General features: G+C 40.2%; 1 protein-coding gene across 2 annotated transcripts; it reads right to left on the minus strand.

The window, feature by feature from the left end:
* Positions 1 to 10: 10 nt before the first annotated feature.
* prkag3b (protein kinase, AMP-activated, gamma 3b non-catalytic subunit) lies at positions 11 to 16,615 on the minus strand. 2 transcript variants are annotated; one of them, XR_005076739.1, is made up of 14 exons: positions 16,237 to 16,615; positions 11,856 to 11,919; positions 11,445 to 11,593; positions 11,248 to 11,329; positions 9,861 to 9,919; positions 9,522 to 9,567; positions 9,358 to 9,412; positions 7,978 to 8,104; positions 7,469 to 7,634; positions 6,201 to 6,238; positions 5,870 to 6,016; positions 3,943 to 4,036; positions 3,235 to 3,817; positions 11 to 1,200 (listed from the first exon to the last, which is right to left on the minus strand). XR_005076739.1 is itself a non-coding variant. In XM_037108620.1 (13 exons), exons 1-13 carry the CDS (start codon positions 16,339 to 16,341, stop codon positions 1,148 to 1,150), a joined length of 1,185 nt encoding a protein of 394 aa, XP_036964515.1. In that variant the 5' UTR covers positions 16,342 to 16,612; the 3' UTR covers positions 78 to 1,147. The 2 variants fall into 2 exon arrangements, 1 of the variants encoding a protein (XP_036964515.1); XM_037108620.1 differs by lacking the exon at positions 3,235 to 3,817 and having other exon boundaries at positions 78 to 1,200; positions 16,237 to 16,612.
* Between the last annotated feature and the right edge of the window lie 585 nt (positions 16,616 to 17,200).

Consider the following 17,200-nt stretch of genomic DNA (forward strand, 5'->3'; position numbering starts at 1 on the left):
TGAAAGGTAATAATTGTATACAATGCACTGCATGCTATTAGTGTAGCATGAAAGAATCACAAACTTCCATTATGTTATGCAACCCTGTGTTGTACATTGAATCTTCATTCAACTTGATTCAACTATTGAGCTACAATGTAACGTGATTATATTCATACAGAGTCTGTCCTAGATTACTACTGCATGATATCCTCTTCTGAATGCCTTACTGCAAAATACAACATAGCATCTCTATAAGCAAGTTTTGTAGTTATCACTTTATTTCAGGTTAACACATTTATTCTGACTATAGCACAAGTGCATTTACAAAATAATAATGATACAATACAATATTTTCAATACGTGAATAACCAATTTGTAATAATTCTAAGACCAGAAAATTAAAGGTTCATTGTATAGGATTTCGGAGATTCTATTGGCAGAAATGACAGTATTTATAGTCATGTTTTCATTGGTGTTCTTACACCCAAAATAGGAAAATAAAATTTTCTGTTATAGTTTCCTTCAAATGAGACTTTGACGAGGGGTGATTGATAGCTGAATGGCCCCACGGTAGAAGGAGTGGCATTTATTGTTCAAAATTGTCACTTTATAGACTCTATGTTTATAGACTTAGTCTAATTGTCATGGAGCATTGAGATCCCTTCTTTGAAGAAGTTAGCATTTAGGACCTCCAGAAAGTACACTGTAGGGCAGGGTGAGATGAGGGATGTTCAGTTGGTTGCAATCTGCAACTACATCACTGGATGCCACTAAAGCCTACATACTGGAGCTTTAAGTACAGACAATTAAATATCACATCACTTTTTGTCATATTGTTGTACAAACAACTTAAATCACAAGTAACACAACTTGAAACATAAATGTAGATTTGATGTTTCACAGGTCAAGGTCAGTGGTAAAGTCTTTGGATGTGCATCATCAGTTTGACATTGTTCTCCGGCCACACCAATGATAAAGTTCCACACTGGTAGCTTTCCAGCACAGTCAGAGTTGTCTATTGGGGATCACTGAGCACATTATTCGTACTCATAGCGAAGGGTAAAGTGTGCATATTATTGCTTTCTCTTTCCATATTTGTCTTCTGCAGCCAAAACCCTGCTCTGCAAACATTGTGACCACCTCTTTAAAGTCATGTTAAACATGATCAGTCTCCATCTTGTTTTCTCCAGTCTTGAAAGCATGATCTCTGATAAATATCTGGAAAAGAGGAAATGAGAAAATTAAGAAAACAGAGTAATATGATTCCATTCATTGAATCTGGTTTAACTTTTGAGACTACAGTGTGCCAATGTTTAGTCAAGATGCCAGAGGGTTTTGAGCAAAAAATAATTGTCAGCAAACTTTTTGTGACAGAGGTGTAAACTTGTGGTCTTGCCATATAACTGAGCAACCCATTCTTTTACAATTCTATGCACATCCTCAACACAAATCTCTAATCTATTCAATATAGAAGACAAGCACGTAAGCACAAAGTCTTATGCTGTTGATTGTTTCATCAACACAAAGCCATTTTCACATCATATCAGAGAAACCAGAAATATTCGATTGTATTTAAACAGCCTGGCAGAAAAGGTGTTTACATTGTTGGACTGCTGTGGAAACAAGTTCAGACAGACAGCTCAGTTGTGAAATGTTTATTAGGGCACAAAAACATGGTTAGAGTTTGGCATCTAGGCTCAGACCTCATCACTCCCCAATATCTCCAATATGTAAACATATCACCAGGGAGCGATAAGCTAAACATCTTGAACCCTAACCCTAACCCCCCAGTTGGAGCTTATAGGTGGATGCTAGGGTGGTGATGGGGCTGAAAGAACATGCAGCAATACAGGGCAGTGGTGGTATTGGCAGACAGAGAGAGAGAGATGGGAGAATTTTGAGGCTCAAGTAGACTGTCACATTGGGAAGGTGCATTTGGTAGATGAGTGTGGAGAGTGGGGCATGTCAGTCATGTGTATAGCAGTGCAGCTCAAGTTGTCTGTCTGAACTAGCTAGCAGGCGTCGCTCCATTTGTGGCATCATCTCTTTGGTCATGACTTTAGTGGGCAGATTTAACCACCACTGGAGTGTGACAAGTACAACATCCGACAGGCTTTGTAGATGGCTGCCTTATTTGGGGTAAGTCTGGTATGATGTAAATGCAGCGTACTGTAAACACATGCTGACAGAGGTGAAAAAGGATAAGGCAGGCTTGGTTTGTGAGATCTTCAGCTTAACATATTAACTTTTGTTCTTGAGAAGACATCTCAGCACAAGGTTTATTTTGAGCTTTCGATCATATCACATGATCTTCATCAGAAGATGGAGTTGGCCAAGGTCCCAAGTTTTAAAGGGGGCATATTATTTTTCAATGTGTATACGTAAACATTGAGCCTCATTAGAAGCCAACTAAATAACCAGTAATATGTTGGATGTTATCAACTGTTTTTTTTTTTATGTTGCTTTTTGCTTGTTTAAACTGTAGTACTACATCAGCTACATTAGCTTTCAAGATGTGTGAAAAAGAAATGGTCCACCTGGAAGAATTCATTTACTTGACAACTTGGCTAAATTGAAGTATTTCAGACATGGAGCCAAGCTGCTGTGCCACTGTACATGATGAGAAAAACCAAAGGACCCAAAATAAACATATGAACCTCAAAATAAACATAATATGTCTCAACATGGATGAGAAGTCCTCAAAGTATCCAAAAAGTGAATTTAAACATTAGATTCAGTCCTCTTGCACTGCTCACCGCTGATGAAGATCATACAATTTGATTGAACACTTTTCAGGAATGAGAGCTAGAATGCTGGAATTTTCTCTCACATGCTCACTACTAAACATTTTGTTTTACCATCACATCAATGATATGAGTGAAGACAATTTTTCTGTACTCATATCATTAATGTGATGCTTTGCTAACAAATAACAGATTCTTAAACCAGAATGGCACAACACTGGAATCAAAATCACAGCATGTGGGCACCTTGGTGGTATATTATTTGAGATTCACTGCCTTATCAGGGAATTAACATGGCAATAATTACATTAATATTAGTTGAATGGTAAAAGAAAACTGTGAAGTTGTGAACAAGACACAGGTTTATTGACAAGTGTGTACCAACCCCCCCTCACATTATCCTTGTGCAGAATCTACAGAAGAACTACAACAGGCAGCGATGAAACCTTCTAGAAGAAGATGCAAGCTCAGACAGGCGGCCACTGGCAGATAATGCTGGGCTCCCTACCTGGTAAGTGTTGGCTAAGAGGTGCTGCTGGCAGTGTGGTTTCATAGGAGGAACCGCAGCATGAAGACAGTGGCTGACTGATGAAAGAGGCATGTTTGGGAGTAGGTGTGGGTGACTAGTGTCAGAACTTGGATGATAAGGATACTGGTTGGTATGTGGGATCAAAAGATTTTAGTAAACTGGTTTTGAACTTTGATTGGATGATTTAATATTCAATAGTGGCTAGTTTTTGGCTGGGTGGAGGGTTTTGAGAGGACTTCTGTTTATTTTCCTGGAGCAGGGTGGAGCAGGCGTGAGCAGGTGCTGGGAACATTCTGTTCAATGCTTAAAATCGGAGTTTCAGGGAGAATGTAAGGATGTTGAAGGAGCATTGCGTTCCAGAAGAAGATTTTCATTCGAGTAAAAGGAAGTAATTCAGAGGCTGATCTTGGAAGTACAAGACGGATAGCCAAAACGCTCAGACAGGGTTAAAATCTGATTTTACAGGAAGAGGAGAAAGATCTTCATTGTCTTCAGGAGGATGAAGAAGAGTTTGTTCGGTAGGAACATGAGCCTTCACAGGAGAGGAGGGAGCACAGTTCGCCTGAAGCAGCAGGTAAGTTTTGTGGATTTGAAGGCAGATAGGTAGATCAATGGGTCACCAAGAGATGAGAAAAGAGCAAGGGATGAATTGAAGGAGGTGGAGTTAGGAGTACAGTGCATCAATACCTGCAGGACTGAGAACCAGGGCTTGTAACAGGTCAGACAGAGAGACAATCCCTCTCACCACATCGTTACTGTCCACCAGAACCAAACGATGTACCTGAGAGAAAAACCCAACAGAATCTGATTACTACCGACAATATGTCACATAAAAAGCATTCTGTAAGGTAAAGGAGCTGAATTTAAAAGGGAATACAGGGAAGATAAACTGGAAAGGTTACAGTTATGAACAGCAGTTGGAAATGCTTTCCTACTAACTTCATCATTGAATCACAACAGTCTGACAGAGAGAGATTTGAAAACAAGTAAGATTATTATCTGTCAAAACATTGTTGATGACTCATCTTGAACTCGGTGGTGGTAACTTTTTCCTAGACTAACAATGCAGTGAAGGAGGTGTCATAAGTCCTTTGCAGCTTGGTTTGTCTCAATTTAACCACACCTATTTGGGCCCAATAATTCTGTTTGACTTGGAAGGACTGTACAGTGCCTTGCAAAAGTATTCACCCCCCTTGAAATTTTCCACATTTTGTCACGTTTTAACCACAAATGTAAATGTATTTCATTGGGATTTTATGTGATAGACCAACACAAAATGGTGCATTAATGTGACGTGGAGAGAAATTGATGCATGGTTGTAATTGTTTTGGGTTTTTTTTTTGTTTTTTTTTTACAAATAAAAAACAGAAAAATATGATGTGCAAAAGTATTCATCCCCTGAGTCAATACTTTGTAGAATCACCTTTCACTGCAATGACAACTGCAAGTCTTTTGGGATAAGTCTCTACCAGCGATGCACATATAGAGACTGAAATGTCAAGTCTTTTGCAGACTCTAACAGGTTTTCTTCCAAGATTGTCCTGTATTTGGCTCCATCCATCTTCCCATGCGCAGTGTTAGTTTTCTGCTGCACATAGCATTTTGCATTTAGGCCAAAAACGTCAATTCTGGTCTCATCTGACCAGAGCACCTTCCTCCACATGTTTGCTGTGCCTCCTACAACAAACTGCATGGCTTTGTTTCAACAATGGCTCTCTTCTTGCCACTTTCCCATAAATGCCCGATTTGTGGAGTACATGACTAATTGTTTAGTCTGAACTGTCAGTTTAGATGGACGGCCATGTCTTGGTAGGTTTGTAGTTCAGTTTGTAGTGCCATACTCTTTCCATTTTCAGGTGATGGATTGAACAGTGCTCTGTGAGATGTTCAAAGCTTGGGATATTTTCTTCATATCCTAATCATGCTTTAAACTTCTCCACAACTTTATTCCAGATCTGTCTGATGTGTTCCTTGGGCTTCATGATGCTGTTTGTTCACTAATGTTCTCTATCGAACCTCTGAGGTTTTCAAAGAACAGCTGTATTTACACTAAGATTAGATTACACACAGGTGGACTCCATTTACTAAATAGGTGACTTCTGAAGGCAACTGGTTGCACTGAATTTTATTTAAGGGTATCAGAGTAAAGGAGGCTGAATATTTTTGCACACCACACTTTTCTGTTTTATATTTGTAATTAAAAATTAAAACCATGTATCATTTTCCTTCGACTTCACAATTATGCACCACTTTGTGTTGGTCTATCACATAAAATCCCAATAAAATACATTTACATTTGTGGCTAAAACGTGACAAAATGTGGAAAATTTCAAGGGGGGGGGGCCAATACTGTAACTGTTGCTTCACTGTCCCTGTTCATGTGTCTTTTAATGTTAATGTGTAGGCATCCTAACCTAAAGCTAATGGCAGGGTGGGACATTCTTTGAAACTAAGTTTTTATTCACATATTTAAATATATTATTCAGTTTGGGTTTAAGTTGTTTTGATGTGTGTGTTGAATGACTTGAATTGTTTTGGAGTTTCGACAATATCAGGCATGTGAACATTTTGTATCCTACATTCAGTCAGTCGGACTGTAGTTCATGCATGTTACCTCAGCCTTTGCAATGCGATCGATGATGGTCTCCAGTGTTTCATGAGGGTAACATTTGAGGACACCCTCCACACAGCAGGCTCTGGAGGCAATGGCCTCCCGCATCGTCATGTTCAGGTTGTTGTAGTTTTTCTGGGCGGCGAGATTCTGAATGATGTGAAAAGAAAAGACAAATCAATATTGTTTGACCAAAAACTACAAAAAGAAACCCATCCATACAACTATTTGAGGAGCACAAGTGTCTTGAGGTATCTCGAGATTTATACAGTATGTATATTGTGGTCCCCAGTAACAAAGTTGCAGTGATGCAGAATGTATAAAGTTAACTTACAATGACATCAAACCTGGAGTACAGCGCCATCACTTTGCCTTTAGAGGAGACAGAGATGTACAGACAGTAGATAGGAAAGATAGTCAAAAACATATATTTTATATTCATATAAATTTTGGCTACAGTATATTTTGACAAATAGTCAAACGTATATACAGTACAGTACAACATATGTAGGCAGATATATGCTTGTGTTCTGCATAAAAGGAATCTAATTACCAATATCAATAAACACCAAAAACAGACAATCACAATACAAAAAATATACTCTTAATTATGTATTATTATTTTTACTGCTGGTCTAGATGTGAAGACAGGAGTCTTTTGCATTTAAAACAATTTTTGAAAGATGAATGAAATGAGAGTTATAACAGATATAACAAAGATTATATGAATTATGGATATTTATCAGAGTCAGTATGTTAAACCTGGATATTCAATGGACACATGAGCAGGAGGATGAAGGGAATTGGCACCACCATCATTAATGTCTGTCAGAATCTTTTTCATTGAGGCTCCGAGTGACAGTGAACTTTGACAGAACCTCAGTTTACATTCCTAACCTCGTTCTGCTCTATTCTTCCTGAACACCAGGGATAATATGTATGCATATGAATGACCCGTGCTAACAAGGTCATGAGGAGTCTCAGTTGCAGACTGAAGGAACATACGAAACAGCTGTTGGCATGTTAATCCTGTAAAAACTGTGGAAAAGGCAGGAAGAAGTCAAAGTATCTGCAGCATTGTTGTCAAAGCAGCCCAAGAAGTGGAGACAATAATGACTGATTGACATTTCGCAACGAATACCTTGAGGCCCCTGAGGCAGTAAGCCTATGTTATGGTATCAGCAACGGCACACCAGGGCACAGATAAGCCGTGTATCTCCAGAGTTCTTTAGACCAAAGTCATAAGCCTGTGATCATTCCCTTGACTGCCATTATTTCTGTCCATCTGCCCTGCAACCAGAAGAATAGGTCACACATTATCCTTTTGCTTCTCCAAAAATAAGCGACTAGGCTCAGAATGTCGCCCAATTAAGCATCCAGACCAACATCATCTAGATCATCTATAGGTCACAGCTGTGACTGTGTTAGTATTATGTCTTGACCTCCTGCACATGTGACAGTGCATATCCAGGTATGGCATACCGTCTCTGGCCCTCAAGGAGAATGAAATAGAACCCTACATCAGGGAAACATATTAAACGACACAATGTACACTCTTCCAGGTTGATTAAACCACCCAATGTGACCGTGATGGTAGACTACCTTGCTCATTGACTACAGGCAGAGCGGACACTCTCCTCTCAACAAAAATGGTCAGCGCATCATAGACAGAGGCTGATTCCTGGACTGTCGCAATCTGTCTGAAGGTACCAATTGCCACTTCATTGATCCGCTTTTGAAGAAACCTGGGTTTAGGAAACATAGACCCCTGGAGGGGAAGGGAGGAAAGTGTGCATTGACTAAAATCACAGTTAAAAATAGATATATTACAGACCAACAATTGAACACTCAGTTATTCATGTCTATTTCTTTCTGTCCACTCAGAATGAATGGATTTACAGTTTTTATTTTGGAGTTGAGATTATTTTCTAGGGCACAGATGCTCCATCTGTCTCAAATTTGTATTTTTACAAGAAAATTTTGTTGAGAAATTACTGATTCAATTTTTTGTTTGTTTTGCTTAGTAAGGATTTGAATCAATATTGAATGTGGAGAATTGTACAAAACCTAATTAATATAAAGGTAAAAAAAAAAAAAATAAAAAATCTTACAAAGATGTGGAGGAACTTGAGGATGCGTTTGTGAGTGAGAATGTGGAGGACATTTCCTGATACCGGGTCTATGACTGGCAGCCGGTGTATCTTATTCTTCAATAAGGAGTAGATGGCATCAAATAAACTGAGGACACAATACAATCACGATTCAAGGTTATAATAAGCACATGTGAGGATGTAACAAGACACATTATGCATTTGGTGCTGTTATCCAATGTATTCAAACAGCTCAAGGAGGTCATGCAACAGACCTTCCTGAATTCTGGTCTGAGGTCAGTAGGCCTACATCTTGCTGACAGAGTGCAAGAAAGTTGCTTGTTTACAAATGTTTAAAATGGGACATTAGATAAGATAGGAAAAAAAAATGGTTCTCTTCAGTGAAATTATCGGCCCATAAGGGATGTAAAATCAGCATTCTGCTGCTCACTCTCGGGTTGTGCTCGCACTCCTTAGACGTGAGCGAGCATCAACCAAGAAAAGCAACGTCACCACATGACACTACATGACACCAGCATCTTGTTGATAGAAGAGATAAGTAAAGTTACAATTCTTATCATTTGACAATTACTATATTAAATATTATAATATGTTTTTTAGAAATTGTATTCATAAACAGTAATATCATTATTAGCTTGTTGGTCAGCATGTTGGCTTCTTGCATGATACTGTACATTCATGTGAGACGTTGGTGTTGGCTTGCTAACTTAGTAACTTGGTCAGATTCATCAACGGCTGTTTGGTTTAGCTTTCAGCATGAGCCTCAGCAGTGTCAGCACAGCTTGATTTGCTGCATGCTAACACTGGCGTTTACTGAACTAGTTAGAAGGCATATTATAAGATAAGATTTGCAGGTATTATATATATATATATATATATATATATATATATAATATATATATGGCCACATATCTTTATTGACGCAAGACAGGCACTCCGGGAGCAAGCATGCACATCATACGCATCATGCCAAGGCACCTCACAACATGAGCTATCCACAGACTGATAGAAGCAACAGAGTAAGACAGGGAATATCTCTCTTTTACCTTATTTAAGAGCATGTTCACTCACTGGCATTACAAAGTGATTAAGAATGTTTTTAAAACACGGAAGTGCTAATGCCCCTTTAAGATTATATGCAGTATAAACATGCTAAAGAAATGATAGTCACGCATATCAATATTATATTTAAATGAGCAACAACAGACCTAGTCAAAAATGGTGGGAGTAAAGGAAGATGAAAAAAGCTTAAAATATCACATACATCTCAGAGACCAGGGAGATGGTATCCTTGATTGAAATCATGATTTCTGTGGTATTTAATATAAAACACAGCAATCAAAATGATGACACCTTAAATGAATTATTTCAAAGGCTCACCTGCAGTCAGGGGTGATGCTAATCAGTCTGTTAACAGAGTACTGCAGATAGATCTCTGTCAACAGAGCACCACAGGTCATTAACATGAACTACAAAATAAAATCCAAATATTCTTCGCAAACACTTTCCAAACTATTTTCGAAACGTTGTGGTATTGAACACACCTCTCCATGTCTCTATCTTGTGTTCTTCCAGCTCATAGATCTGAACCTGCAGACAAAACAAACATCTCAGACAGTGATGGTCGTCAGCCTCTGCAGGCTTCCCTCTGTCTAAACCTGATGACAGTTTGAATATGTGGTTTTTTTAATTGTGATTTCTTATATAACTGGACAATTTTGACATCAGCGTGTGTGAATACTGTAATTCACGATGGACAAGAGTGCCCTAATTGTAAATGTGACACCACTGGGGTGCATTTCATGTGTGCAAAAAAACACAAAATGGCCACAGTCCAACAGAAGTGTTTATCTGCAAAACAACCATCCAGGCACAGAGCTCACCAGAGGAGACTTGTAATAACGATGGAGAATGTTGATGAAGTCAGTGATGGTCAGCATACCTACACATACACACATACATATCAGTATTGATGAGCAACAACAATAAATTACCCACAGAATTTCCTCCTTATCACAAGTATAAAAGTTTCCAAGCTTGAAATGTACACCTGATGAAGAGCAAAGCTGCTCTCAAATTGTTGGACTTCTTTACACAAACTGAAGAAAATGTAATCTCAGTTACAGTTTTTTGGACAGTTGTACACAACACAGTATACATGTGTGCATTTTCAGACTAGTTGTTGTACTAGTTATGATAAGTTACTGTTCTGTTTGTATCATAGCAATTTTTTTGTTCAATTTTAGATCATTTTAAGACTGCTGAAACTTTTGACAGCCATTCTTTTATCGGTCCGTGTACCATGGGTAAGCTGACTTGTGACAATGACAATGAATGATTGACATTTCATAGGCAGCCCCAGAGCTAACACTAACATAAGCTTGCTAACATATATGTCAATTAGCATATTAACATGCTAATGCTATCATGAAGCCCTACAAACTGAATGGCTTTACCATCATGGCAAATGTAATATTGTTGCCTACTAGCGGTAAGGACTTCATTCATCCAACAATCTTATTTTCTGCGTGTAAGAAGATTTTTTAACACATTTTAAATGGAAAGTCTGGTTTAATTCTTTGGTATCTTACGGGGGTCCTGAGGGACATAAGAAAAAACACGACATTTAGAAAATAAAGCAATAGTTCAGAATAGGCTAATACGTTTTCTGAAATGTGTTTCAGGAAATTTTGTGTTCTGACCCTCAAGGCCACCAGAAAGTCCAGACACGCATGTTTAAATTTCAGTTGCAAGCAGAAAATGAACACCCATGGATCAGGCTTTTAAGTGTCATGATGATCAGCTCGGTGTGTTCTGTGGACTTACGGTCCGTGTTATGTAATACAAATGTCTTGTAGTTGACCTGCTTCCCTCTAAATGTGAGCACATAAAATGGGCCTGGAGCATTTGAAACCCCTGAGCCACACAGTCGGGAAACCTGAAGCCACAGCCCGGGGCTCCAAAACTGCGGGTAGGAACCCAATGTAGGTCAGACACCTATTATTGTAAATGCTAGCATGTTTGAGATCCTTAATAAACTTAGACTCAGATTGAATTTACACATATAGGTTTTCATCGTTTCCAACATTACAGAATGTAGTTAGATAACATTTGCATGATTATAGTGAGCCACCTTTCTTATAAACAAACATTAAAAAAAAAAAAAAAAAAAAAAAAAAGGTCAGTCAGATAATTAGAATACCAAACACCTCTAATGAGTGCCTGCATTAGAGACAGATACTTTATAGTTAGACATGTATCATGGCTCACCCACAAAACACTTAAGCTTGTTGTCCCACAGCGGTGCTGCCCTCACACCATTAGCCACCAGGGCAAAGAAAGCCTTCTTCACCTGACAAAAAACACACAAGTACTTCAGTTAATACAACCCTAAATCGTCATGTAATCATTACAGTTGTGGGTCTTTATTTATTTTAGACACAAAGCAAAACTTAAAAGTTTCCTACCTGTAATGTTGTGTCAAAAATGATCAGTTTGGAGCTGGTGGGAATTGCATCGTAGCAGCAGTGATTCTTCATGAAGTTTGTGTATATGAAGGTGTCAGGGTCTGTGCCTGCATGGGGCGTGAGATCATGTGTCGCAAACGTACAGTCTCCTACAAATATACAGTGGAAAAGACATGATGCACTGTTATCAAAACACATGATGTTCAGCCCAAATATCAACCATACTGTTCGTAATAATCATGATAAATGTTGGTGTTTGTGTTTGTATGGGACTGCTCATCATATGGGTTCATAATCAGGTTGGAGGTTGTTAAAATGTTGTCACTGCTGCCAGAATAGTGTCAGTGAGTGAGGAGCACATGGAAAATGGGCTGTCGTCAAACAGCACACACACAAACTTCTCTTCTTTACCTATGCTCTTCATCGAGAGAACATCTTCCTCATCCTCTTCCTGGTCCATCTCAAATAATGGGACCTGGGACAGGAAGTATATCCACAGTTTACTAAAAGTCCTGAGTTTCCATTTTGCAAACTGAATTGACTCCATGACCCCATCCATGTTTGGCAGCCATGAAGGTCTTCTGTGCCACAGTAACACTACACAGTCATCTGAGATTTTAGCAGTCATGTTTCTGAGTGGTAACTCATTTCCTAACTGATCTGTCTGGTTAATGCTGTGGTAAGATAATGTCACATCATATCTTGTTACAAGTTCATCCTATCCAAGTTTGGAGGGCGGTGAGAAGGCTGCATGCAGTCACTGGTTCAGCTGTTGTTGGTCAACTAAGTTCTCCTCTAACCACCGCTTGTGTTTTCTGTTTCAAGTGTTGAATACTCACCAACATTAAAACTGTTTGCATGGTTGAAATGCATCTTTGATGGAGGTCGTCATGCTCTACCTTAGGGTCTTTGTGCAAAGCTAAACTGAAGAAGGAACTGATATAGATATTTTTTTCCAATAAGTTAATCCTCAAACTACATGTGAAAAATGTTGAAGTTTGCCTTTGGTCAAATTTTGATTACAGACTATTTTAGCAATGGAGCCATTGGAGTTGGCGGTGACAGTTCATTGCAAAAGAAAACTATCGGAGCATTTGCACTGGACAGACCAGAAAGGCCCAGTGACCCCAATGCACTGCTGGGAACTGTTTCACTCACAGCTCAGAAAGTCTCATTTGAAACAAGTAGTTGGGACAGACTGTGATAATTACATTTGTTGAAGAAGCAGCTGTTAGGAATGTCCACAGGTTGGCTGATACATGTCATCACAACAAGCCAAGAACCTGCTGTTGGATCAGGAAGTGTTCAAAGCCTGGCTGACTCCAGAGTCAATAAAGACAGGCTGCAAATAAGGAATTTACATTGGCAAGAGCTATGTATGGACAACCATGACCAATCTATACAACACTGATTCTAAGCAGCCTCCATGGTTTCAAATGTAAACTCAAAGATATGTTTTAAACTTAACTTAACTTAGCAATAAGCACTGTCAAGGTAAAAATAATACAATGCTTGAGGCACATGGTAAAGTATGTACACAGTATGTAAAATGAGAAAATTAGATAGAGTACAAAACATGCATGAATGCCTGAGGAGAATGATAAAATCAGTGGCTTTGCTGACATCTCACAGCTTAACAGTGACAAACATAGTGTCAGCAGACCAAAAAAGGGTTGAGTGCCACTTCTAATCAGTTTAGTTAAACCATAACATTATATTTACTACAGTGAGTTATGATCAGTTCAATTCTGAATCACATCGATAAGTCAGGTATGTTGCTCCATCTTAGGCTGAGAGTGCATCATAAAGGTATCAAAGAGAGCCGCTTCCAGGTCGCTACTTGTGCAGTTGACCAGTTAGCTCATAGAGTAGCTGATTTGTACAGTTTTGTATGTTTTGCGTAATATATTTGTGAGTTTTTTTCCCGTTGGATGTACATGATGTCTGCCGCGCTAGACACCAACCGACTGAGTTAACGGCATCTGCGTCAAGCCTGCAGCGGCTGAACTTTCCTCCAACATGGAGGAGGTGGTGAAAGCCTTCAGGAGGACCGAGGATACCACGGCACCTGGCCCAGACAACATCAGTGGCCGTGGCAGTGCTGTGCAGAGCAGCTGGGGGGCATGTTTCAGCTCCTGTTTCAAAGATCCATGGACAGCTGCACAGTTCCCCAGCTATGGACGCACTCCAAAGTGGTCCCCATCGCCAAAAAGAGCTCAGTTAAAGCCATGAATGACCTCAGGCCTGTGGCTCTCACCTCTCTCACCATGAAGGCACATAATCACAGTAACTGACCCATTGATGGACCCTCTCCAGTTCGTATACCATGCAGGCAGAGGGGCTGATGATGCCAAAACACTCATCGTGGACACGGTACACAAACACCTGGAACACCGTAACGCCACAGACCTGTTTGCAGACCTCTCATCTGCATTCAACACCTTACAGCCACACATCCTAGCAGATGAACTATCCACTTGCTTCCACCTGGATGACCAGCTGATCCTGTGGACTACAGACTTCCTGATCAACAGGTCACAGAGGATCCTACAGGACCCCCATCCTGCTCTTTTCCCAGCATTTGAGTGGCTCCCTTCAGTTTTCCCTGGACCTTCAGGTGGACACCAGACTGAGGCTGAATACAGCCTCCAAGACTGAAGATGCGGGATTGAAGACAGAGGAGACAGTACAGACGTGATTTACAGGAATATGACTCCAAGCAAGACATGGCCGGAGGAGACAGGAGAGACATCAGTCGGACACCAGCAGCGGCTGAAGACGGCCTGCAGAGCTGGAACGTTCTGTGAATTGAGGATTTATTTCAAACACACCAGAGGTGAGTGTGGAAAAACAAACCACAACTGTTTCAGGACATTTTATTTCATTTATGTGAAGTTAGTTAGACAACTTGAATTCGGATGGTTTACAGTGGTTTTTCTGTGTTTGTAAAAGTGTTTAATATCTAGACATTTTTTAAAAATGCATTTCGCTAAAAGTGAAGAAAACTTGTTAAAAATAGAGAACTTGCTTCTTGTGTACATCTCCCAGCTGATACGTGTTCCATCACACCACCTCCTTTTACAGTGTATATGGAGTGGTATTGTGAGACAGGACAACTAGCTAGCCAGTAGAAATCTCTACAAAACAGTTCACAGATGGTTTTTTTGTTTTGTTTTGTTTTTTTCACATAACCTCAACACTGATGTTTCTATACATTCTGTTGATAAAGTTTGTCCATTTCTGGAATTTAACCAAAATACTGGTCATTTCATACCAGTTGCCCCTCTAACTATTCATGTTACACTAATCATACATCAGACATGAACTTGGACCACTATTTAATTCATTTTATCCATTCACTCATGTTGTCAGTTTTCTCCTGTAGCATTAGAATATGCTATAAATGACACCCTATATGCAATATCTCATATTGGGCAAAATGGGACTGAGGCTGCGAACAATGTGAAGACTGTTGTGCCCACAGAGACCTGTCTCCACCACATCTTTACAGAGACCTGTCCCCATTACATCTTTACAGAGATCTGTCCCCATTACATCTTTACAGAGACCTGTCCCCACCACATCTTTACAGAGACCTGTCCCCACCACATCTTTACAGAGACCTTTCTCCACCACATCTTTACAGAGACCTGTCCCCACCACATCTTTACAGAGACCTTTCTCCACCACATCTTTACAGAGACCTGTCCCCACCACATCTTTACAGAGACCTTTCTCCACCACATCTTTACAGAGACCTGTCCCCACCACATCTTTACAGAGACCTTTCTCCACCACATCTTTACAGAGACCTGTCCCCACCACATCTTTACAGAGACCTGTCCCCACCACATCTTTACAGAGAGCTTTCTCCACCACATCTTTACAGAGACCTGTCCCCACCACATCTTTACAGAGACCTGTCCCCACCACATCTTTACAGAGACCTGTTCCAACCACATCTTTACAGAGGGCTTTCTCCACCACATCTTTACAGAGACCTGTCCCCACCACATCTTTACAGAGACCTTTCTCCACCACATCTTTACAGAGACCTGTCTCTGCCACATCCTTACAGAGACCTGTCTCCACCACATTGATGGACAGTTTCCCAGATGTCGAACTTTTATACGAAAATGCCGACCACGTTATCACCACCATCTCCTTGCTGCTGCTTCCATACACCCTGATGCAGATTCCAACTATGAACTTTTGTTATGCAACCCTGTGTTAAATTACCTTTTACTTTTATTACATTAAAGTGGGTCTGTCACCGAGGATCATGTTTTCTATCACAAGTATGCGCTGAAACATGGCATGCTGATTTGGTAGAATCTGGTACTCTAGGATTTATTTAGCTTTGCTTGTGACCTCATTTGTTTCTTAATACATGCTCGGAAGTGCTATTAAATCCTCCACTGCCTCAACCAGCCCAAAATTTCACCTCCTCATCAAAGTTTTCAAGCCTTCCTCACCACTCCAGCATTAATACAAGTGTCTCTGTCCTGTCTGAAACTTTTGCAGATGGTAATATCCACCTGGAGTTTGTACACACAGGCATATAGTTGCTGACTATGTCTCATTTGTAAAGGTAAATATAAATAGATGATGCAATAAAACTATTGCCAAAGGTGAAAGAACTGGGCGTCCAGACCTGCTATGCGTGAGTGTTTTTTCTTGGCAGCGTCTCAGTTACAAAGCCATGTCCAAACACACAACACCATCACAGACAGACACTCAGCAGAAGTGGACTGATTGGAGGGGGGTGGGGTGAGTCAGCAGAGTGTCTTACCTCTGCAAGAGGCTCCATGGCTTGCGAAGAGGAGCAGCAGGTCTGCCTCTGTGGAACCAGAAAATCCTGGACTACAAGCCTCGTCCCCCTGTCCAGCTCAGACATCTGGCAGGCTCTGTTACCATGTCAGATAAAGAAGTGATGACAGAGTCCAGGCATGGCAAGGAGGGGCAGAGAAGAAGAGAACAGAAAGACAAAGGTACTAGCCAGAAAAGAGAGAGGAGACGAGGGAGTCTGTGCCCCTCCAGTCAGCTTCGGACAGCTGGGTCTGAATGTCTGGGAAAGACTGAGGTCTAAATCTGGACTGAAGGGTGAGAGGCCTGTGGCATTTACAGAGAGAGGGAGAGGGAGAGGACGGAGAGTGGGAGGGGAAACGTACAGGGAGAGTTGAGGGCAGCTACAGACAGACACATACCCTATATGTTGTTGTGGTGACAAACTGAAGTACAAGTGTTTCTCAAGTGGCAGCACCAGCGATCCAGGAAGCATTCAAAGCACAGCCCCATTGCTGTCTCCAAAAACATCCTCTGATGGTGGAAATGACATCACCAATAAAGTTCAAATGGATGAGCTGAGTCCCCACTGACAGGACTGGATGAAATTAACATATTTAAACATTTCACTTTGAAAATGGTCAATAATGTAAAGTATGTGCAATCTTCAATCATGCATAATCATGATGTGTAGTTAAAGTGTGTTGTCTTGAGCAACAGATAAGGAATACATCTAAATAAATCTTGCTAATGCTTTGTTACCACCAACTCTCTGAGAGGCAAGATACAGTGTGTATTTAACATGTTAATACTCCAGATTTCTTTTCAGTGAAACTACTGGAACGCAAATACACATTGTACATTATGGCATGGGACACTTTCAGTATAGGTGACAACAGACAGGCTGAGTGCAACAAGGTATGCTGATAGTGTATTCAAAACTGCTGCTGTGCACCGTAACTTTTGTTATA

Source organism: Acanthopagrus latus, chromosome 9 (genome assembly GCF_904848185.1).
Source record: "Acanthopagrus latus isolate v.2019 chromosome 9, fAcaLat1.1, whole genome shotgun sequence".
NCBI classification, from domain to species: Eukaryota; Metazoa; Chordata; class Actinopteri; order Spariformes; family Sparidae; genus Acanthopagrus; species Acanthopagrus latus.